General features: G+C 47.5%; 1 protein-coding gene across 1 annotated transcript in view; it reads left to right on the top strand.

Moving 5' to 3' along the window:
• PGBD5 (piggyBac transposable element derived 5) overlaps nucleotides 1-24,193 on the top strand; it is a 42,635-nt gene that overhangs the window by 4,053 nt on the left and 14,389 nt on the right. Inside the window, exons 2-4 of the mRNA XM_011965463.1 lie at nucleotides 2,444-2,578; nucleotides 17,958-18,138; nucleotides 22,079-22,276. Coding sequence (XP_011820853.1) covers nucleotides 2,444-2,578; nucleotides 17,958-18,138; nucleotides 22,079-22,276 — 514 coding nt within the window. The remainder of the gene's footprint in view (nucleotides 1-2,443; nucleotides 2,579-17,957; nucleotides 18,139-22,078; nucleotides 22,277-24,193) is intronic.

Genomic DNA, 24,193 nt, shown 5'->3' with positions numbered 1-24,193 from the left:
CAGCTGGTGTGTGTGTGTGTGTGTGTGTGTGTTTCTACACAAATAAAAATGGGGAGACACTGCATCTCCTCAAAACTGGAGCCAGATTAGAGAAATATTTTCGGGGAGGGATTATGCAAATCAATAAATGGATGTTTTGTCTTTCCCCTACCATACATAACCACCCTCCACACCTCAAACCACACTTGTCAAGCACAGGAGGAGGCTCAGGAGATACAGTTGTGTAACAGAGAAATGCTGACCAATCTAGAGCCTGGAGGAGAAGCAAGTGGTTTTTCTGGCAGGCAAAGTTTTTGGAGCTTTGGGGAGCATGCCATTCTGTGCTACATTTAGTCTTGACACGTTCAGAATTCATTTAATGATGGTAGAAAAGGAAAAAGATCATTGAGGGTCAGCAATTCTTGCTGGCCCTTTTGCTTTGATGAGGCATGTGATTAAATATAAATTTGCAACTGATCATATGTTCAATGCAAGTGGAACAGAGGTGCACTTTCTTTCTGAAGAGAATGAGAGAGGGCAATTTTCATTTTCTGTGGCCTCAGAGGACAGAGTAGGATGCACGTCTTCGGCAAGGATCATTGGGCAGGGAAAGGACAGGCAGAGGGCTTTTTTATGCCATCTTTTCCCTTCTCCATCTGCTCCCATTCTCCCACTGTGTGGAGGACTTGTCCATTGCACTTGAATAGTTCCAAATGGGGCTTTGAATGTTTAATGAGCTACAAAGAGCCAGCGAGTGCAAGAAGCCAGGCGTGAGGGCCAGGGGAGATGTTGCAGCCAGGCCAGCCTCCCAGCCTTCCCCTTCACAAGACAGGGGAGACCACATGTGATGTCCCCATGTGTCCGTTAGTAGAAAAACTGAGGAGGCAGGTATGCACTGCTAAGACTGAACAATGTAGGGCTGTCACTTTTCAAAAATTGAATGCAAGGTAACTGTGCATTCAATTTGCATTCAATCTCCACCCATCTTCCATTCCTAGAAGAATGGAAGGATATTGTCCACATCACACATGGTAAGTATCATCCTCTGTTCCATCCTTGGAAGACCTTTTTCTGCCATCACCTGGGAGCTTGTTGGGAACACAGTCTCAGGCCCGGCCTCACTGAATCACAATCCACATCTTAGCAGGATGCTCAGGTGACTAGTTTGTTGAAACTTTTTCTGTAAATAGCCAGACGGTAAGTATTTTAGACTTTATGTGGGTTGTGTGACTGATGTTGCATGTTGTCAGTTGTGCTATTGTAGCCCCAAAGCAACCACAGACAATATGTAAACAAATGAGCATGGCAGTGTTCCAATAAAACTTTATTTACAAAAACAGACATGGGCCAGACTAGGCAGTAATTTGCTGACCCCTGATCTAGGGCATCGTGTAGACTTATACACATCTAGATGTGTATAAGAGACAGGCTGACCCCTGATCTAGGGCATCGTGTAGAGTTCTGGGAATCATTGCCTGCACTGTTCATTTCTGTTCCCTACAGATGCACACTCTAATTCTTAATTAAGCTTGAGTTGGGATCAGGGAGGGAAGTGTAGCACATCCCTGAAATTTACCCTAAAGCCTCCCAAAATAACTTTACCTTGAAGAAGCAGATCTATGGCCACTCCTTGGAGCCTATTTTTATTATGCCATTTCTTTTTTCTTTATTGTCTTATCGTTGGGAAAAGTCATATAATCATGTTATCAAAAAGTTGAAATAGAGGAAATAAGTTTTAAAATTGCCTTGGGAATCTTGTCAGAAAGGACATGACGACCCAGAGGAGAGCCAGAGGCTATGCGTTGCAACAGGCCGACAGGGAACTGGGTCATTTGATGAATGATTTATTAGAAGAGGAGGTTCCGCCTGGAAGAAGGAGGTTGTGGGCTGACACGAGGGCTGTCTTGAAAATCCAAAAAAAATAATAATAATAACATTTTTTTTCTTTGTTTCTCACTGGACAGAAGTCACATCCTTAGGTTTAAGTTAAATATAGATAAATTGTGGATCAGTGAAAGACTTTTTTAGCAGCTGGAACTTTCCATGAGTGAAAGGGGCTTCTATGAAAAGAAGTGGGTGCCCATCACCAGGCATGTCCAGCCAGAGGACACGGAACCTGTGCCAGAGATCCCTCAACCAAATGAGAGTTGGGACAAGGGACCTTAGGCCAATAATAACAATAATAATAAATTCCATTGATGAAATATCTTCTGTGTATCAGGGCTGGTGCTGTTTTGCATGAATCTTACTGAATCCTTTCTTACTGCATCCTTTCTAGAAACAGTAGTGTAGATAATGATACTACCCTCCTATAGATAAGAAGGGTCATGATCAGAGAGGTAAAGTAACTTAGTTAAGGTCACAGAGCTGCTCAAAGGCAGAGGCTGATTTTGAGCTCCAATCTGATGAGCCCTCAAGCTCATGCTGCCTTCCGTGAGAGCCTCCGCTTTTTCCCTCCTGGCAGGTGCTACATGAACCCCTGATCGATGAGGATCCTGTATTCATTGCCACGTGCACAGAGCGGGAGCTGCGGAAGAGGAAAAAGCGGAAATTCAGCCTCTGGGTCAGACAGTGTTCTTCCACTGGCTTCATCATCCAGGTGAGCCCTGGGCTGAGTCCGAGGAGGGTCGGTGAAGAGGATTGGGGAAGTAAATCGGGGGAGCTTGGGCTCATCTGGTACCCAAGAATGTACTCACATACCCTTTTCACTGTGTGTCCAAGTCCACTCAGATGCTCCTGCAGAGGCCAGGGCTGGGCTGCTCCCTCCTCCCCGAGGCAGCGGGTAGACGTCCCTGGAGAGGCTGCTGCCACACCTGGCCCCATTCCCTGCACATTCTTCCTGCAGACTCAAGCCCATCTGGGTAAATGACTCATCAAGGCTCAGTCCCTAGCAATGTTGGCTAGAAGTGTCACCCAAACAGTGGGTCATATGAGGTGACTAACATCTCCCTGGAGGCTGTCCCTCAAGACTTACGGACTCGTGGCTTTGAAACTTCAGGCTGTCCCAGGAGGCCTCCCCACTCCCACCAGCTCTCTGCCCAACCTTCCTGTTTCCAGGATGCCTTCTTCAGAGACCACCACCAACAGCCTGCTGGTGAAACTGTGAATAGCCTTCCCCAGGAGCATGTGCCCGAGTCATTGGCCCTGGGAACCAGCGTGGCCAACATGGGGGCATGTTTTACACGAGGTGCCTGAGCTCTGCTTTTTGTGATGATACTCCCAGGAAAAGCATCCGAGGTTGAGCTGCCAGGAGCAGTAGGGTACACAAAGGGAGATGGTGGGGACAGATAAACACCAGAATGTGGTCCCTAGGTGACGTCTCCCTGCCTAGTTTTTCATCCGTGCTGCCGCAGTGACACCTTCTCTCATCAGACAGGCAGACCAGCCCTGTGGTGACAGCTGACCGCACGCTCACTCGCTGCCCTCGCTTGACCGCATCTCCAGGCCCCAAGGCACAGGGTTTTTGCACTTCCATCTTTCCCTGAACTAGAGCAGGATTCGTAGGAAGATTCCAGCGAACGTCTCCCCGCCACATCCACTCCAGAACCACGGTGGGGAAAGTGTACTTGCTCCAGGAAAATGCTCCAAAACACCATCTCGGCTCCGTCTGCGGGTCTGAGGGACCTTCAGTCTGAGTTGGGGCCAGAATCTCAAGCCAGACTCTGGGGCTCTGCTTGTGCATAGGCATTGTTTGGGGTCTCGCCAGACTGGACCTATCCCAGAGCAGAATTCCCTCACTCCTGGAGGTGCAACCTCAGCTGCTTGTCCCCTGACATTCTCCAGAGTCCTCTGCCATCTCTGTAGCGCCTTTTGTGATGATACGCCCATAGGGTACAGGTGCATCGGATTCATTTTAGCTAAACTTTCCAAAGGGACATTCATTCATTCTTTCAGTAAATATTTACTGGGCACCTGCTACCTGCACACGTTGTGCCAGGCATTGGGATATGCAGACATGGTCCTGCCATCCTTGAGGTCTGCCTAGGTAGCTTTTTTGTTTGGTTTGGTTTGGTTTGGTGTTTTTGTTTGTTTGTTTGAGACCAGGTCTCACTCTGTCACCCAGACTGAAGTAAAGCAGCATGATCATAGTTTACTTCGCCCTCAACCTCCCAGGTTCAAGTGATCCGGTCACCTCCGCCTCTCAGGTAGCTGGGACCATGGACGTGTGACACCATTCCTGACTGATTTATTTTTATTTTCATTTTGGTAGAGATGGAGTCTCACTGTGTTGCCCAGGCTGATCTTAAACTCCTGAGCTCAAGTGGTCATCCTGCCTCAGCCTCCCACAATGCTGGGATTACAGGCAAGAGCTCCCATATCGGTCCTGTGTGGCTTTGGAACAAATGTTTACATGCGGATCCTGTGTGCATCTGGAACCACTTCTTTCTCCTTCTACAGTTAGTGAGGAGCTAGAAATCACATCTGTCACCAGAAAAGGCCACAGATCTCTCTCTCTCAGTTCAGATTCGTTCCCAATTTTATAAAATCTATCAAACCCACATCTAAAATGTAAGAAGTTTGGGTTGGTACCTTGAAGTTTCCTTTCATTTCTAAAACTCTTGATTCTAGGAGGTTTTGCAGCAGTGTGAAGGTTTGTTTCTAGAAGCCAGAATTGAAGTTGACAACTCCCAGTAAGAAGCAGTGTCGCTTCCACCATTGCCAGGGGCAGCCCTCAAAACGTGCTTAGAAGTGCAGAGCCAAGGAGGCAATTAATTACCCGGCAGTTTCAGGCTGTGCTGTGACAGGACTGGCATGAGAACTTTCTCAGCCCCCGCAGTCCCTCTCTTTGTTCCTAGGTCCAGCTGAAGGTGCCTGTGGCAGGCACAGAGCAGGGAAAGGACATCTCTGCTTGTGAGGAGCCAGGAGATGCAGAGGAGGAGCCACATGGCCTGGGGACAGTTGTTTTTATAGTGTCCTGCCCCTTTTCGTGGTTCTCCAGGTGCTAATCTTGGTTTGACAGCTTTTGAAGGTCAGCAGCCTGGGCAAGCACAGCCCTGGGGCAGAACAATACCTTACACTGTCAGAGCTTTCATACCCGCAGTTCCCTGATCCTCCCCACAGCCTTGTAAGACAGAGAGAGCAGGCAGTATTGATCCCATTTCTTACAGGAGGTGACTTTGGCTCACAGGGGTCACCTGCCAGACAGCTGGTCAGCGCAGAGCTGGCTTCTCCCATGGGCCTCGACCTGCCTCTTCCCTCATCCATCCCCAAGGCATCCACAGCCCCTGCTCTTGCATTTGCCTCCCACGTGAACTAGCTGCTCAGTCATTGCTCTGGAACATGGAGTTGTCATCTAGAAACTCAAGGGATGGAATTAGGTAACCAGTGAGGTCCCTTCTATTGCCATTCTATGATTCTCTTCTTTGTAAATGTCATATGTGAGGTTCTGTACACAGGCCATTTTCTTCATTGTAGTTCCTCAGATGCATTGAGCTCTCCTGAATGACTTAGCGGAGAAGCTCAGTTGCAGCTGGCCGTGTTAAGGGTCATCTCCCACTGTGCCGTGCCGTGCCGTGCTGTGCCGCGCCGCGCCGCTAGTGCAGCACCTGCCCCACGCCCTCCTGTTTCTGAGGTTGGCTTTGGCCCGTAGGATGCAGGCAGCTGTGGTACGTGAAAAGATTGGAAGGGGCAAGTGCATACCTCTCCTTTTTTGGCTTCTCTGCCCTGGCCATGAGAAAATGACCAGGATGGATCACCTGGGTCCTGAAAACCTGGGAGCTTAGTAAATGTTTATTACATGGCTTATCGATTTTGTGGTTGTTTGAGACCCACTGTAATTGACCCAGGAGCCTTATCAGTTAGGTCTGCACAGCTGACCAGATAACTTTCTTCCAGCCACCATCTAATGTAGACCAAGATGAAGTGTTGAAGGGGCGGTGGGTGTCCAGGTGTGTTCCAGGAGAGCCCAAATGATGCATAGACATTGTTGCCCCAGCTTTGTAGTTTCATCCTGCCAAGACCCTGAGCCTTTGACTGGCTCGACTGCATTCTTCTGACAGGCGGGGCGACTGCGGGATGAGCTTCACTTCAAAGATTCTAGATGAAGGGGTGAGTGAGGAAAAGGAGTTCCAGATTGGCCAGTGGTCCCAGAAAAGGTCCGTGGGAAAGCTGAGTGGGAACTCAGTACAGCCAGCTCAGATCATCAGGGCCTCAGGCATGGTCAGTTGATCCCCACAAGGGCATTTGGATGAGAAGGAAGAAACTAACAGTTGGGCAAAAATAATAATAATGGTGATGGTGTTTAGAAGAGCTCTAATAGATTAGTATATTTTTATAGGTGTAATGCTCTTGAATTCATTTGAAGGGAAGTCTTTGATGAAAGTGGTTAAAGATCTTAAATAATTTAACTAAGAGAATATAGGGAGGCATGTGGTAGGATAGAAGTGAGAGGAAGAGATTAAGTTAACTATAGTTTGAAAATTAAGGTGCTAATAGCCTGCATTGCTGAGAATGCAGGAAGCAAACAGTAAGAGGTTTTGAGGAGAAATAAGTAATCAGATGAGAAACAGACACAGCTTTACTGCAGAGTGTGAATGACACCACCCACAAATGCCATCCCGCTCTGAAACCTGGTCTTGCTTATCTGTCCTCACATTCCTCTTCCTAGTCTTCTTCCAGCAGTCTCTGAAAAGAGGCACTGGTTCAGATGGTCGGGCTTCATCTCCCACTTGACATTTGTAGGGCTGTCCTGCAGAACTGCTTATCTCAAAAGTCTTTGGATCCAAAATGTGCGTTTTGGTGTTTCACCGAGCACCCAGCACTTGGAAAGGAGTCAGTGGGCGAAGATGCTAACCTGCAGTGCTCCAGGCCAATGGAAACTGTCAAATGAGGCCATTCACGTTGCTCTGAGAAGTAGATTACCGCACGTGGATCTTCGGGTCTTTGGTAATTTGGTCAACTTTAATATGAGGAATGGTGAGAAATGAAATATATGTTGTGAGGGATAAAAAGAGAGGCATGGTTCTGTTATCAACAAGCATAGCTTTTTGTGGTGGTAAAATGCAGATGACATAAAATTTTCCATTTTCACCATTGTTAAGTGTGTGACTCAGTGGCACTAACTACATTCAGTGTTGTGCAGCTGTCACCATCATCCTCTCTAGAACTTTTCCATCATTGCAGCAGATGAGGGCACATCTCAGCTGCATAGCACACTGATACCTAGAAGTGGTGGATCTCCCATGAGCCCAGGTGCCTTCCAGATTCCCTGTCAGTGCTTTGGGAGCTCGGAGGAGGGGCCGTGGTCTAGTTGCAAGCTCTACTCTGTCTCCCGTGAAGCTCATCTCACTTCCCTGGGTCAGACTGGCCACGATCTCCAACTCTCCCAGGGCTGTGTGTGGGTCTCCCAGGGAGGGACAGATGAATGGCTGGGACAGCGCATGTGCTTCCTGGCCCTCAGCCCTGTCACCGTCTGTCTGCATTCCATGCAGGGGCAGTACTTGCGGTCACTGACTTGTAGCGTTGTTGAGCCAGTCCGTCGTCCAGCGTCTCTGTGGGGTGCAGGGGTGCCTGGGAGTGCCTGTTCTTTACTTCCTGCCTGAGCCGGCTTTCTAGCTTTACCCCTTGATATCAGCCAGGCTTGGGGGTGTGATGGTCACTTTGATGTCTCAACTTGGCTGGACCATGGTACCCAGCTATTTGGTCAAATAGTAGTCTAGATGTTGCTGGGAAGGTATGCTGTTTAGATGAGATTAAAATTTAAATGGGTGGCTTTTGAGGAAAACACATTTGCCTCGGTAATGTGGGTGGGCCTCAGCCAATCAGCTGAAGCCCTTAAGAAAGTGATTGCTGGCCGGGTGTGGTGGCTCACGCCTGTAGTCCCAGTACTTTGGGAGGCCAAGGTGGGTGGATCACCTGAGGTCAGAGTTCAAGACCAGCCTGACCAACATGGTGAAACTCAGTCTCTACTAAAAATACAAAGAAATTAGCTGTGTGTGGTGCCGCATGCCTGTAATCCTAGCTACTTGGGAGGCTGAGACAGCAGAATCGCTTGAACCTGGGAGGCGGCGGTTGCAGTGAGCCGAGATCGCACCACTGCACTCCAGCCTGGGCAACAAGAGTGAAAATCCATCTCAAAAAAAAAAAAAGAGAGAGAGAAAGAAAGAAAAAAGAAAAGAAAATGAAAATGATTGCTGTACCCCAAGAAAAAGGGAATTCTGCCAGCAGAGGGCCTTCGGGCTTCAGCAGCACCTTGTCCCTGAGTGCCCAGCCTGCTGGGCTTCCCTGATTTTTGGACTTGTCAGCCTCTGATTTGCATGAGCCAGTTCCTTAAAATAAATACCTCTGCCCCTTCCTCGCACTCTCCCACCCTCCCACCTTCCATACATAATTGTGTTTATGTACACACTACTGCTTCTGTGTCTCGGGAGAATCCTGGCTACTACAGGGGGCTTCCTCTGGCACACCTGGTTTATTCAGGCCTGTTTGCTTCTCTGATTCTCACTGCTGTTGACCACCTGGGAGTCTGAACTAGAGGGCCAGGGCAATACTTTCTTCAGTCTTGCTTTTTTTAGCTAATAATCTCTATTTATTTTTATTATTTATTTATTTATTTATTTATTGGTAAGAGTTGGACAGGTCCCTGTTTTCAATAAGTTTTACAGTAAAGAGATGGGAAGATAAGACTTGTACCAATGCAAATCTAGGCCTGGACTGTTTGGTTAACCACACCACCATAGAGTGAGCTTCGTGCTTGGCCCCTCAGAACTAGAGATAGAGGGAGCCCTCACTGCCTCTCCAGTAGGAGAGATGGACACGTTAAAAATACTCACTGATGTAGAGTGACAAGTGCAGTACTGGAGGTGTGTCTGTACGTTGCAGGGCTACAGGAAGGCACCTGCAGGGGTAAGAAACACCCCCAGAGGCATATACGGCAGGGTGTGTGGTGTGGCAAAGTAGAGAGTAGCCATGAGCTCTTGCCACAGGCCAAGCACCAAGAACCCAACAGTTTAATAGCAGCACTTAAGACAAGAATAAGCAGGCAGGGAATTATTTATAAGGTAGGGCTCAGGAAATATTGAGATATGCTTGCTCCTTGGGTGCAGAATGCTGGGTATATATGAGGCCACAGCCAATGCCTTCTTTTTTGCCTTTCCCACTGCTGTTTACCCAGGCTGGCTTTCCCACTGCTGGTTACCCACTGCTAGATACCATGGTGCACTTAAGACAGCATATGGAAGCTCTTCGACTTATAATGGGGTTATGTCCCTGTGATAAACCCCTAGTAAGTTGAAAATGTCTTGTCAGGTTAAGCACAGTGGCTCACACTTGTAGTCTCAGCACTTTGGGAGGCCGAGGTAGGCAGATCACTTGGGTCCAGGAGTTCAAGACCAGCCTGGGCAACATGGCAAAACTTTGTCTCCACAAAAAATATAAAAATTAGCTGAGTGTGGTGGCACACACCTGTAGACCCAGCTACTTGGGTGGCTGAGGAGGAAGGATCCCTTGAGCCTGGGAGATCAAGGCTGCAATAAGCCATGATTGCACCACTGCACTCCAGCCTGGGTGTCAGAGCGAAACCCTATCTCAAAAAAAAAGAAAATGTCTTAAGTCAAAAATGCATTTAAAGCTGGGTGCAGTGGCGAGTTCCTGTAGTACCAGTAATGTGGGAGGCTGAGGGAGGAGACTGCTTGAGGCCAGGAGTTTGAGGCCAGCCTGGACAACATAATGAGACTCCACTTCTGAAAAAAAAAAATGTATTTAATATAACTAACCTACCAAACAGCATAGTTTAGCCTCGTCTACCTTAAACATGCCCAGAACACTTACATTATCCTGCAGCTGGGCAAAATTAACACAAAAGCCTCTTTTATAATAAAGTGTTGAATATTTCATGGTTGTTTACCCTCATGATCACCTGGCTGACGGGGAGCTGCAGCTACTGCCACCACCCAGCATCGCCACGCAGCATTGCACAGCATATCACTAGCCGAGGAAAAGGTCAACATTTGAAGGAATTTCTACTGAATGCCTATTGCTTTCACATGATCATGAAGTCAAAAAATCTTAAGTCAAACCAGTGTAAATTACAGACTGTCTGTATTTATTCCGTGTCACAGGCCTCCTAAGGACTGACCTAGACGTCAAAACACCCTCCAGCCCTACACTGTTTGCAGAGGGGGTGCAAGCATGGGAGCTAGCCAAGGTTCCCTTCCTCTCCCCTCATCTGCAGGCTCCCCTGTGAGCCAAGGAGGAGAAAAAGGAGAGGTTTATACGATGATGAATCTTCCAGTGTAGGGAAAAGCCACCTAATTGGGCAATTGGAGTTCCTTGATCCAAGATGTTGTGGCTGCTCATCCTGGAAGGCTGTGCCCTGTCTGTGGGTGGAAAGAAAACCCTCCAGCAGTTCTCTGCAGAGACTGCTGTTCAGTCTTCACAATGTCAAAAAGATCGAGGATCCAGCAGGAAAAATTGGCCAACAGGTTAATGTTCTGTCGACCTTTAGTGATTAATGCAGCCCCAAGATTCTTTGGAGCAGGGGAAAAAAATGGTCCACTATTTTCTTTTAATGGTATAATCTAAAAGAGCAGATTTCTCCTGTTTGCACATGTTGGGCCAGGCACCTGCCTCTGCAGCATGAGACCAATGTTCCTATTGGGATGTTGACAGATGGACAAACACCGAGGAGGGGCTGAAGAGCAGATGCCTGGGAGGTGTCCTGAGTGGTGTCCTGAGTGGGGCTTGGAGGGACATAAGGAGGTGTCATCTGAGGAAGACAGGACAGACTGTCTTCAGAGGACTGGGTGGCTGTCATGTCAAGGAGACAATTCTGGATGACAGCCCTGCTCAGTGGAGGCAGGGATTCAGGTTCACGCTGGGCATTGACATACTCCGGAAGTAGATGGGCTTTAGAAGCCAGAATTCAAGATGAAACCCCCAAGCAAAAGGACCCCTGCTTCCTACCCCCTGCACACATCATGGAATCTGTCCAGGCAGAGCCCTCATGACATCTGTGAGGGACACTCTGAATGAGGTCCGTGCGCCCCGTGCTGCTAAGCTAGCTGACCTGGAAGCCCCTTTCCTTCCTCAGTCTCATCTGTGGATTCTGGCAGCTGCTTCTGGCATTCAGGAAAGAATGACAAACATCTACAGAGTGTGTGTTGTGGGCCAGGCTCTGTGCTTAAACACTTCACATGCAGTATTCATTTTTCCTCCACAGGGGCCTCGTGAGGCAAGTAATGTCACTGCCACTGTTTCTCGGTAAGGAAACTGAGGCACAGAGAAATTTGCTACCTTGCCTGAAATTACATCTGTAAAGCAGTAGACCTGGGATTAAACCCAGCCATTCTGACCTTAGATCCCACTTTCTTAACCAACAGGCTATTTGGACTCCCCCAAGGAGAGAACTTTTCCTGATTTAGACAAAAAGCAAAGTATCTTTTATCCAGCTTGATTGTTGGTAGGACAGTGGTCTAGCATCCATGTCACTGATTTTCCTTGTTTTGAGACATACTATTTATGTTGAAAGAATTTAAGGAAGGTGCACTAAAGTGTTTTTTTGCTTATTTGACTCAATCTTTGTACATACTAAGTGAAATATTTTGCTCTTGACCGATAACTAATTGAATTGGCTCTAAAAGTGAGGGCCACCGTGGAATTAATTGGTTAGAGTGAATTTTGCTTGTGGATTCAGAAGCTGGGCAGGACATGTGTCCATTAGTTTAATTGTGCAGTGAGGAGGATGCTGGCATGAGATCCTATCCAGGTTGGATGCAGTAAGTTGAGGATGGGATTGGCTGAGGTAGAAGACATCACTGTGGACCTCTTTGTGTCCTTGAGCAAGTAGCTGAGAACTACCTTCTTTCTCCATCTTTTGAATGAAGTTGATCCACCCATACCTCTTTACTGTATAGGACTTCAAAGATGACAATGAAGTAATTATTAAGTGCCCAGGTAAGTGCACCAGGTACTGAGTGGATCAGATTCAGCTCTCTCCTTAAAGAACTTAGAATCTTCAACTGCATGGACATGTGTACAGAGAGCCCACATGCTGATACATGTCCCTCCTCCAACCTGTCATTTTGAAAGAACCACCTCAGGCTTTGAGCTTTGGGATGAGATGAAGGCAAGGCTCCCACAGGGGTCAGCGGTGCTGAAGGTGCAGCCAGAGAGGAGAAGGACCATGAACAGACTCAGCATATGAGCTCTTCCTGGGCATGGTCACGGTGAGAGGCATGAGAGAGAAACTGGGCAATGAGAGATGAAAGTCATCAGTATGGTGATGACTTAGAGACTTTGCTGGAAGCCCCAGCTAATACACGAAGATGGCACAAGCAGCGTTGTCCAGCAGGACTCTCTGCAGTGATGGAAATGTTTCATATCTGTGCTCTCTGTGACGGCAGTTCCTAGCCTCATGTGACTGTTGACTATTTGCATTGTGACCAGTGTGGCCACAGGACTGAATTTTTCATTTTAGTTAATTTAAATGTAAATGAAAACAGCCATATGTGGCTGAAGGCAGCCACACTGGGAGCACAGTTACAGAGCTTTGCTATATTAAAAAATCACTTCTATGTGCACAGTTTTCACTTAAAGACAACGGCCTTGCAAGGTGCATATGGCGGTGTTGTCCTTACAGATAAGGAAAGCAAGGCTCAGAGCAATTAAGTAACTTGCCCCAAAACCCACAAGCCAGTGAATGACAGCCTGTGCCCATGTATCCCAGAACTCACCCTCCCTGCCTCAGTTCCTCTCATGACAAGTGACTGTCATTTACAATTCACAGCTCTCTCAAGTGGCTGTCCCGTACAGATGTCCCAGGTGACAGCCGCACACACCCCCGATCTCATTCTGCATCTTCAGTGAGTGCAGATCATGCACTGCTGTGCTGTTTCCCCACAGCTGAATTACTTACACCTTCATGGCTCCTTGCACACTAGCGATAAAAGACTCAAGGAAGGGATCACCAGTCCCTACAATGTGATACCCTTCCCCCAGATCTGCTCTTCACTGAGGAAACTGATTCGCTTCTGTGCTGAAAGAGAAGTAGGGTCATTCATTGGTCAAGACTAGTATAGCTGAACTAGGCTTTCTCTAGTTCTTTGTGTTGGAGAGGCAGGAGGGTGCCCCCTGATCCCAGCGACAGCTTAGTGGAACTATCAGCTGGGGAGTCAGCAGCTACTGCCACTAGCCTTACTGTTCTTTTGAGAAGTTGAGGGAAAAGATGAACTGGATCCTGCCTCTGGAGGTCGCGGGGGCATTTCAGGAGAGCTAAGATAAATGCCATGTGCTGTATGTGTCCCCCAGGGTATTAACTGCTATAATCCATATTTCCTAAGATCCTTTTTGTTGTAATGTCAGTATAAAGTATGCAACATTGGGAATACTACTCTGGGGCAAAGTATAATGCCATATAGTAATAAACTTTCATGCCTACTTTCCTAAATATATGCATTTAAAAATTAATAAATCATAGGAGCAAAACAAAACTTTTTAGGAAAAGTGAAAAGCTCGGCAACCACCAAATGGTACATTTTCCTGCCCTAGAGATACTTGTCAAACAGTCTTGTAGCTCAGAAGTGTCTGTGGCTGGCTGCATTTTGCCCAGTGATGGGAAGTCATCTATGTCTACACATTTGGTGGAACCATATTAGTATGGTAATGCTTTCTCTAGAAATGTCTAGGGAGATATCTGACTTTTTGAAAAGCAGACCAGGAAGTAGTCACACATCTAAGTGAATGGTATTTCCTTCCGTGTTGTGTCTGGGGAGCTCTTGTAGAAAGTACCCAACCCAGCGTCTGAATACATGTGTGGGTTCCCAGTGATTTTGCTGTGTCTCAGATTACTGGCAGGATTCCTTAGGATAGTCTCTTAAACCTGGACGCAATCATTAGCATAGCTTGTATAGCTTAAGCATTTGTAGCAATAGGGCATGGATGGGATCAGACTTCGTTGGAGGTTGCTCATCCAACTAAGGGAAACAAGTTACTGCCTTTGACCACTGACGTTATTGTGTCAAAGCAAACCAGGACCAGTCGGGTACCAGACCTGCCTGACTGTCAGACCCAGCAGGACCTCTTGGACTGAGCCTTTTCCTGGCCAGATTTTGACTACCTTGCCAACAGTTTTTTTCTAAATCATGCCCTCAACTGAGACTTTCAAGGTTACCATCTTTTGTATTTATTTAAATGAAGGTCCTACTTTATGTTCACTTTTAGAAACTCATTATTTTATAGCAATGAGTGCCACACATTTGGGACTCTCTTTGGACTCTCATTGGTGCCACTTTTTGGCTGTATCCTTCTTCCAGATTTCCTAATAAGAAATCTTTGACCTTTGGCTCAGCGCCTGTCTCCTTTGCCTCAGTGCCTTTGGCTCAGTGCCTGTCCCCTTCTCCTGTGACATCCCAGTTGAGTGTCTGCTTCTTCAGAAGAGACTGGCTGGAGTCTGGAAAAATGGCAGTTTTCAGAGGTGCATGTGTAGACACGAGGCTGAGTAATTTCAAGACAGTCCTGCAACAGTGCTGCCTTCCGTATCCTACCCAGGAGTTGTAAAATCTCAGCTGCACATCACTGGCATTTAGGAAAATATGTTAATTCCAAGACAGCAAGAGGCTGCCCTGATTCTCAGAGTCATCATCATCTCCAGGTGTGGAAATGATGAATAACCATTCACTCAGACCCTACAGACACTGCAAATTCCGAATACTCCTATGCTTGAGTAATCCTGATAAGAAAGTTATTTTATAATTATTTTTAGTGGGTCTTTTTCTGATTAGGTTTGTATTATATATTTAACATCAAAAATGTTAAAAGTCCAGCATAGCTGTCATGCTAATAAATACTTTTTATACAGAAATAGCTGTTTGAGTGTATAGTCAACATTTCTGTATAAACACACACATAAACACACACTTGCACTGTTTTATAATCTGGCTACTTTACTTGCAATGATACTGTGAACATTTTCTATGTTATTAAATATTTTTTCTACATGACAATTTTTTAAAGTGTACCACATTCCATTATACCTACATATATAATTTTAACCAGTCTCCTTTTCATGTAAGATAATTAGGTCATTGTTAATTTTTTTTACCATTATAAAAAACCCTGAAATGGACACGGTATTTTATATATAAATCCGTTTAACACATTTCTGATTGTTACCTTGGATTGAATTCCTGAAAGTGAAACTCATGAGTAAAATAGCATGAATATTTTTAAGGTTTTTACAAGATTTATTTTTAAATTAACAAATAAAAATGGTATATCTTTATTGTGTACAATATACTTTGAAATATGTAGGCACTGAAATGGCCAAATCGAGCCAATTAACATATACATTACACCAGATAGTTACCATTTTTTGTGGTGAGAACACTTAAAATCAACCGTCTTGGCAATTTCTAAGAATATGTTGTTATTAACTGTAGTCACTATGTGATACCATAGATCTCTTGAACTTATTCCTTCTATCTAACAGATTTTGAATTCTTTGATCAATACCTCCCCACTCCCACTTCCATCCCCCAGCCCCTGGTAATCACCATTCCACTCTCTCCTATTAGTTCAACTTGAAGTTCACATGTAAGTGGGATCATACAGTATTTCTCTTCCTGTGCTTGGCTTATTTCACTTAGCTTAATGTCCTCCAGGTCCATGTCATTGCAAATGGCAAGATTTCCTCCTTTTTAAAGGCCGAATAGTATTTCATCTTGTGTATATGCCACGTTTCATTTATCCACTTATCCACTGATGGACACTTGTGTTTCCATATCTTGGCAATTGTGAATAACGCAGCAGTGAATGTGAGAGTGCAGGTATCTCTTAGAGAGCATCCTGATTTCAGTTCCTTTGGGTGTGTACCCAGAAGTAAGATTACTGGATCCTATGGTTTTTCTATTTTTAATTTTTTGAGGAACTTCCATACCGTTTTCCATAACAGCCACGCTTCAAGGTCTTTGATTCATGGGCAAAATTTCCCTCCAGAAAGTTTACATGTATTTATACCAAGTCCCCACAGTGCTCATTTCCCCCACATCCTCACTGACGCTAAGTGTTTGGATGGGGAAGATGTCGTTCACTGTTGGTCTTCACGAAAGTACATTGAATCAGTCTGTTTCCCAGGGAATAAAATGGACGTCATCTCCGCTCTGCTGGTTTCAATAAGGTGGGGAAGCAGTCCATTTCTCAGCTATCACATTGTAGTTCTTCAGCTGCATAGAAGTGCCTGGTGTGGAAGCAGTGTGCCCCAGTGTGTTAGAACTCTAAGATACTCACAGGCTTCCTGCCCCTGGTGTGCACACACTTCCCCATTATTCGCTCAAACACTAATGTGGGTGTTGATGAGAAGGAATTTGGATTTTGCAAATGTATTATGGTCCTAAATCTGTTAACAAATTATCCTGCATGGGCCCAACCTAACCAAGTAAGCCCTGAAAAGGAACCAGGCTCTTCCTAACAGAAAGCACAAGAGGGATGCAGCTTCAGGAAGAGTCCCCGTTGCTGGCTTGCTTTTTTTTTTTTTTTTTTTTGAGACGGAGTTTCACTCTTGTCGCCTAGGCTGGAGTGCAATGGCACGATCTTGGCTCACTGCAACCTCCGCCTCCTGGATTCAAGTGATTCTCCTGCCTCAGCCTTCCACATAACTGGGATTCCAGGTGCCTGCCACCACACCTGGCTAATTTTTTGCTAATTTTTTGCAATTTTAAGACAGGGTTTCACTATGTTGGTCAGTCTGGTTTCGAACTGCTGACCTCAGGTGATCACCTGCCTTAGCCTCCCAAAGTGCTGGGATTATAGGTGTGAGCCACCATGCCTGGCCAATCATTGCTGGCTTTGACAATGGAAAAGGTCATGTGGCAAGGACTACCTGTTGCCCCCAGGAGCTGAGAGCAGTCCTTGGCTGATGGCCAGCAGGGACACAGGACCTCAGTCCTGCAGCCATAAGGAAACAACCTGAATGCAGATCCCAAGCACCAGATGAGAACCCACCAGTCAACATTTTTATTGCAGCCTTGTGCTGCCCTGAGCAGAAAAGCCAGCCATGCCCTGCTCAGACCTCCAGCCTACAGAACTATGAGCTCATAAATGGACGCTGTTGAAGCCACTGAGTTTGTGGTCATTTGTGATGCAGCAATTAAAACAACAATACACAGCATTTAAAAATTTGAGTGTAGATATCTGTATAGAAACCACAGGCAACATGTAGCTGTGTGTGTTAATGTATAAATAATCTGTGGCAGGCTCAGATCCATCGAACTTCTCAAGCAGTTCTGGTTTGCAGTGACTTACTGTCATCCAACACCACATTTTCTGTTGTGTTTGTTTGTTTGTTTGTTTAAGATATTCTCTCTAAGTCACATTTCTTGCACCTGTACTGGAGGATTTTTTGAACATGCTCTTCTTCAATCCATTAACTTTCCTGCCTCTACCCCTTTGATGATGTTCACGGAAGCAGCATGAAACAACATTTACAAATTGCTCGCACACATCCTCTTTGTTGGTCCTGGACTCATGGGCAAATGTTTAGCCCTCAGTCCTGTCTCCTCTGCACCGTGAGGGGAATCAACCTCTTCTGCCTGCCTGATGGGGGTCCCTGTAAAGAACAAATTAAACAGTCATTATGAACATACCTTGTCAATTAAAAAGCTGTATTCAAATGGAAAGTACACAGATACGTGTATTCCTAACAGGTGAGATTGCCTTTAACTTTATTTATAGTGAATTTAAATCATTCCTGTGTTTGAAAGCTGGGGAATGTGTTTGCACAGTCCCATTACCCGCAGCTGCTTGTTCTTTTCCTCCTCCGCCTTGACCTTTCCAAACTGAAGCATCTGGCGCTGAGTCACCAGTCGTCAAGGCCACGGGGTGTGCTTGGGGGTGACCTAGAGCCCCTGTGAGCTGAAAAGATGATGGCTTTTCCACGGGCTCCCAGCCTGATAACTGAGACCCGGGAGACCCATGCTTGCTGAATACTCAGGCTCCCAGCCTGACCCTGCTGTGAGCACGCTAACCTCTGTCTGTTTCTATTAAAGATTTACGTCCACCTGAAGGAAGGCGGGGGCCCAGATGGCCTGGACGCGCTGAAGAATAAGCCCCAGCTCCACAGCATGGTGGCCAGGAGCCTGTGCCGGAACGCGGCAGGCAAGAACTACATCATCTTCACCGGGCCCAGCATCACCAGCCTGACCCTGTTTGAGGAGTTTGAGAAGCAAGGTAAGTCAAGTGGGGAGCTAGTGGGGACGTGGCCCTGCCTCCCCCAGGAAAGTGGTGGAAGAGGTTCAGGTGGGGGTACAGATGCGTGGTGGCCAGCACAGACCACAGGATGCCAGGTGATGAGGCCCTTCCTTGAGGGGACAGATACATCTCAGCCACCCTGTGTGCTGGACCCCGCTGGGCACTAGAGATTGCAAGGTGTGTGAGCCACGGGCTCAAGGTCTAGAGGATGTGTCTAGACCTTGCGCCAAGCTCTGCCCGGTCTTTGGGGCATTTCTTTGTATGTCCCCTGTTGGAAATCCGCAGCCATCAAAAGTCTGTGTCCTCTGGGCACAGCTCCTAGTAAGGTTCTAGGAAGTCTCTGGAACTCACCCATCCTCTATAATGTGGCCCCTTCCCAGGAGACAGACAACAATTGTGTGAAGACAGGGAACAGTACAGTGAGCCTCAGAAAAGTCTTAGGTACTCTGAGTGCTCAGGTGCTTGGTGCATGTGTGGCAAAGACTAGGCAACCCTTCCATGGCTCTGGAGGAAATAGGGGCTATAGAAAAAGAAGATCTGGACCAGTTCAGGGAGCCCCGTGGCAAGCTGCCTTGGCCTTCACTTTGTCCTGCCTTTGGGGATTTAGATCTGGTCCACTCAGGAGAAACACAAAAAGTGCCAGCTCCCCTGCAGCAGCCACTAGACTAGAATTACAGACCTTTTGCTCAGCAGCAGTCAGACATCTGGCCTTAAAACTAGACCCTCTTAAGTAACGAGGTGTAGACAGCTGACATCCTGGATCCCTGGCAGCTGCAGTGAGGCCGCAGCCCTGGACTTCACTTTTTGCTGGCCTCAGCTGCATCTTACTCATCTGCAAAGCCCAGGGCTCAATAGTTATTTGTTGGAAGAATCAAGGGTAGAGAGATCAGACGATGTGAAGTGGGGCTGTGAAAGTAAAGTGAGAGAAAATTGGGTACCTGAAGCACAGTACCCAGCTGCTTTGGAAGAATGGTGGGTTCTCTGTTCGAGCTCAGAGTGAGAACCGGGACTGCCATCTCTCCTGCCGACTTGTGCAAGGCTGAGTGTAGGTACGGCGAGTGTGATGTTTGTGTGTGTTCCAGGGCCTGTTCCCTGCCTCACACCATCAACCTGGACTGAAAGTAGAGGGGATATATGTGTGTTTGTGTGTATGTATGTCTGTGTGTGTGTGTGTGTGTGTGTGTGTCTTTGTGTAGGTCTGTGTGTCTGTGTATGCATCTGTGTCTGTGTCTGTATGTGTATGTCTGTTGGTGTGTGTGTGTATGTCTATGTGTGTCTTTGTGTGCATCTGCGTGTCTGTGTGTGTGTGTTCATGTGTGCATCTGTGTGTTTGTGTCTGTGTGGCTGTGTCTGTGTGTGCGTCTGTGTGCATTTGTGTCTGTGTGTGTGTCTATGTATGTGTGTGTGTACCTGTGTGTGTGTCTGTGTCCGTGTGTGCATCTGTGTTTGTGTCTGTGTGTGTCTGTATGTGTGTGTGCATCCGTGTATTTGTATCTGTGTGTGTGTCTGTGTACCTGTGTCTGTGTGTCTGTATCTGTGTCTGTGTGTGAATCTGTGTTTGTGTCTGTGTGTGTCTGTGTTTGTGTCTCGGTGTGTGTCTGTGTACCTGTGTGTATGTGTCTGTGTGTCTGTATCTGTGTATGTATATGTCTGTGTCTGTGTGTGCATCTGTGTTTGTGTCCGTGTGTGTCTGTGTACCTGTGTCTGTATCTGTGTGTGTCTATGTCTGTGTGTGAGTCTGTGTTTGTGTCTGTGTGTGTCTGTGTTTGTGTCTGGGTGTGTGTATATGTACCTGTGTGTATGTGTCTGTGTGTGTCTGTATCTGTGTGTGTGTGTCTGTGTCTGTATGTGTGTGCATCTCTGTGTCTGCGTGTGTGTCTGTGTGTATACCTGTGTATGTGTGCCTGTGTCGAGTGGGGTGGATGCCGTGCAGACAAGGTGGAGTGGGGATGCTGGAGGACTATCCCGGGCCATTGGATGCCGGAGGACTATCCCGGGCCATCAATATGATTCCCAAAGAGCTGGGTGTGCTGCTCCTGTAGTTCTGAGAAGGGGATGCGTCTTGGCTCAGAGAATTAGGAGGAGGATGGGAAAAGAATCTTCTAGCTGAAAGAAAATATTTAGATATGGAATTTGGATTTTTTTCAAGAGAAGATTAGGTAAGAGATAAAAAAGATCTCCTTGCCTATTTTTAGAAGCGTCTAAACTGACTGAGCTCTTCACCAGGGCATCATCATGTACCTCCTCCGCCGTGACTGAGGGCAGTGTCCTCCAGCGTATCCGCAGGGAAGGTCACTAGTGGCTGCACCCTGCCTCCTCAGGACACAAATCGCATTGGTCGGGGCCAGTGTCCCCCCACCCTGGGAGACTCTCACAGGCAGCCAAGGTTGAGGAGAAGAATCGGAGCTGAGAGTCTGGTTGTCCCTCCTAGGGTCACACGGACCGTTGTAAAATAAAAGCCAGAAAGGACATTCCTAGAATAATTTCTGTGTTTATAAAGGGATGGAGTCATGGAAACTTGGGTGCTGCTGGGATATTCTTCTTTCCCTCTTACGAACATGCAGCTTCTCTTTGGCTGGTGGTGTAGACTGAGCCCCGGATGGGTGATTTCGGACACTCTTACCCTTGTTCATGTCATCCTCCTCCCTGTTTTTAAGAACAGATTCTCCTTTTTACATCTCAAGATGAGAGTAGCTTGAGTGGTCACGTGCGGTTGCTAGGAATGGAGCTGCGAGCAGCAGACCCCTCCTCTTTTCAGCAGTGAGACTCGAAAGCACCTCCGGTTGCATCTTCCTTCCCACCTGCTACCAGGAAAGGAGTTCGGAAGAGGGAAAGATTCATTCAACTGTCCTTCTTCTGGTGCAGTGTGGGATGCGGGGATGAGGAAAGCAGATGCATGGGATATGGGATGTGTTCAGATGACTGATGGCACTGTCAGTCCTCCAGGAGCTGAGCAGAGAGTAAAGGCTGAGATGGCTCCCAGGATCTCTGCGTCCCCTCCAGGCTGCTGGGGAGCAGCTGAGTGCTTGTGGCCCCTGTGGCCTTCTGGCCCAGCAGGGTGGGGCGGGCCCATGATGTGAAAGGACCTGAAAGGCCTCGAGTCCAGGATGGAAGTGAGCAAGTCCACGGTGGACGTTTGTTCATACTGGTGTCTACTGCCCACCAGCCACCGCATGCCAATCTTCCAGGCCTTAGAGACCAAGCGCAAGCTCCTGCTCTTCAGGAAGCTCTCCACCCACTCATGGAAGGTCACTTGGTTTAGTTCACATTCTTTGATGGTTCTTTCCTTCACATTGAATATACCTCCCCAAGGAGATGAGGGCTCCATCTGACAGCTTCCTGGGGTGCGGTGTGGACTGGCTCAGCACTGGGCTTGCAGCCAGCCATGTCTTGGTGATGCCATTAGGATGATGTAACCATGGCCAGGATGCTGGACAGTCCTGGGCTTCATGTCTGTCTTTACCCTCCCAGCTGTGAGTCTGGGGGCCTCGCCCTTGTCGAGCCTCAGTTCTTCTCTAATGTGTGTGCCATAACCTATGGAGTGCAGAAGTTTCTTGAAGTAGATGGGATGATGAGTGCACGTGCGTAGTGCTGTGCTGGACACTGAGCGAGGGTCCAGGTGACAGCTCCTGCTGCTGCTGCCAGTATTGCTTGTGCTGTGATCCTACACGCAGTCTTAGCATACTGTATGTTCTTAGGGAGGGACCTGGGGAGATTGCCACAGGGAGAGACAACAGAGGGATACGAGACCTCAAAACTCCAGCAGTCTCTTCTAGAGGGGTCTCTAGAGGGTCTGACTCCCAAGCATCAGCCTCAGAACCAGGCAGTCCCATCCTTTCCTTGAGGGTGCACGGGGCGGAGGAGCCACTGGCATCTCCGACCATGGTGAGTGTATGATCCTTCATCCCTCTCCCCCCAGGGATTTACTGCTGCGGCTTGCTCAGCGTGCGGAAGAGTGACTGCACCGGCCTCCCACTGTCCATGCTGACCAACCCAGCCACGCCCCCGGCCCGGGGCCAGTACCAAATCAAGATGAAGGGGAACATGTCCTTGATCTGCTGGTACAACAAAGGACATTTCCGCTTCCTGACCAACGCCTACTCCCCGGTGCAGCAGGGTGAGTGCTGGCCCGCCATTGGCACCGCAGGGCGCGCTGGGTTTGGTTGAGCTTGGCCGAGCCCAGCGCTGCGGTGGATGTGGCGTCCGCTGTGGGCTGTGCTGCTCTGGGACCAGACTACCCTCGGTTATTCACCAGCGTCTGGGGCCACGCTCCTAAGTGTGGCGGCTGCGTGGAAGCAGCGGGTAAGCAGCGAGGGAAGAGCTCCCCGTTCGTTGTAAGCTATTGAGCGGTGCCAGGCTGACGGGGTTTGCAGGTGGCTCAAGCAGCCCCTGGAAGCCCGCAGGTTGTACACGGGGTGTGATAATGGGGTGCATTTGAATGTCATTTCACTTTATCGTCTGGGATTCTGTGACAAATCTGTTCTGATGGGAGGAAAAAAATCCATTCTTATCTTTCAAGGTCCTCCTTAGAAGTTAAGCATGTGCGCCGTCTGGTCCGTCTGCTGTTCCCTGATTTCTTTATTGATTTTACTCGGGATTTAAAATCCATTCATAACAAAGGGACTTACTTAGCGAGGAGCCTATGCTTAAAGTAACGTACAGTGAAACCATCACTAAACCACTGCAAAGAACACTGAAAGGACTGAAAGGACAAAGGGGCCCTGGCAGAAATGTTCTCGGCCGCGCAGTGCTTGGGGGCAGCCTCCCCTGCCTTTCTCAGAGGCTGTCCTCAAGACAAGTGACAGCAAATGAGGTCGAAAAGAAAGGCCTCTTTCCCCTTCACTAGTAAAGGGACACTGCCACGGAGCCCGGTGTTTGTGTGCGGATTTGTGCTCTCCCATGTACGTGTGTGTGGAGTGTAAGCTTGCCTGGCATGTTGTGTGTGGTGTGGAGTGTGTATGTGATACACATTTGTGATGTGGGTGTGGTGTGTGTGTATATATTGGTGTGTACTGTGGTGTGGAGTGTGTATGTGGTATGGTATGTGTGGTATGGTGGGTGTGGTGTGTGTATATATTGGTGTGTTGTATGCAGTGTGGAGTATGTGATATGTATGTTTCTGTGACGTGTGTGTGTTTGTGTGGTGTGGAATATGTATGTGATATGTATTTGTAGTATGGTGGGTGTGGTGTGTGTGTGTATATATTGGTGTGGTGTACTGTGGTGTGGAGTGTGTATGTGGTATAGTATGTGTAGTATGGTGGGTGTAGTGTGTGTATTGTTTGTGTGGTGTGTGCTGTGTAAGTTTGCATGGTGTGTGTGGTCTGTATGTTGGTGTGTGTATACACGTGTTTGTCTATGTTATGGGCATGGTGTGTGTGTGGTCTGTGTGGTGTGGTGTGTATATGTTTGCATGGTGTGTGTGTAGTCTGTATGTGTGGTGTGTGTATACACGTGTTTGTCTATGTTATGGGCATGGTGTGTGTGTGGTCTGTGTGGTGTGGTGTGTATATGTTTGCATGGTGTGTGTGGTCTGTATGTTGGTGTGTGTATACACGTGTTTGTCTATGTTATGGGCATGGTGTGTGTGTGGTCTGTATGGTGTGTGTATATGTTTGCATGGTGTGTGTGTAGTCGGTATGTGTGGTGTGTGTATACACGTGCATGTCTATGTTATGGGTATGGTGTGTGTGTGGTCTGTATGTGTGGTGTGTTTGTGAATGTGTGGTGTGTGTGGTGCTGTCTCTTATACACATCTCGCGTGGCTAATTTTTTTTATTTTTAGTAGAGACGGGGTTTCATCATTTTAGCCAGGATGGTCTCGATCTCCTGACCTCATGATCCGCCGGCCTCAGCCTCTCAAACTGCTGGGATTACACGCGTGAGCCACCGTGCCCGGCCTGCACAGGCTTTTTAAAAAGTTAAATGCAGGCTGGGCACAATGGCTCACATCTGTAATCCCAGCATTTTTGGAGGCCAAGTTGGGAGGATCACTTGAGTCCAGGAGTTTGAGACCAGTCTGGGCAACATGGCA

Source organism: Mandrillus leucophaeus, unplaced genomic scaffold, assembly GCF_000951045.1.
Source record: "Mandrillus leucophaeus isolate KB7577 unplaced genomic scaffold, Mleu.le_1.0 Scaffold728, whole genome shotgun sequence".
Classification (NCBI taxonomy): Eukaryota; Metazoa; Chordata; class Mammalia; order Primates; family Cercopithecidae; genus Mandrillus; species Mandrillus leucophaeus.
This window is presented reverse-complemented; position numbering and strand designations above follow the sequence as displayed.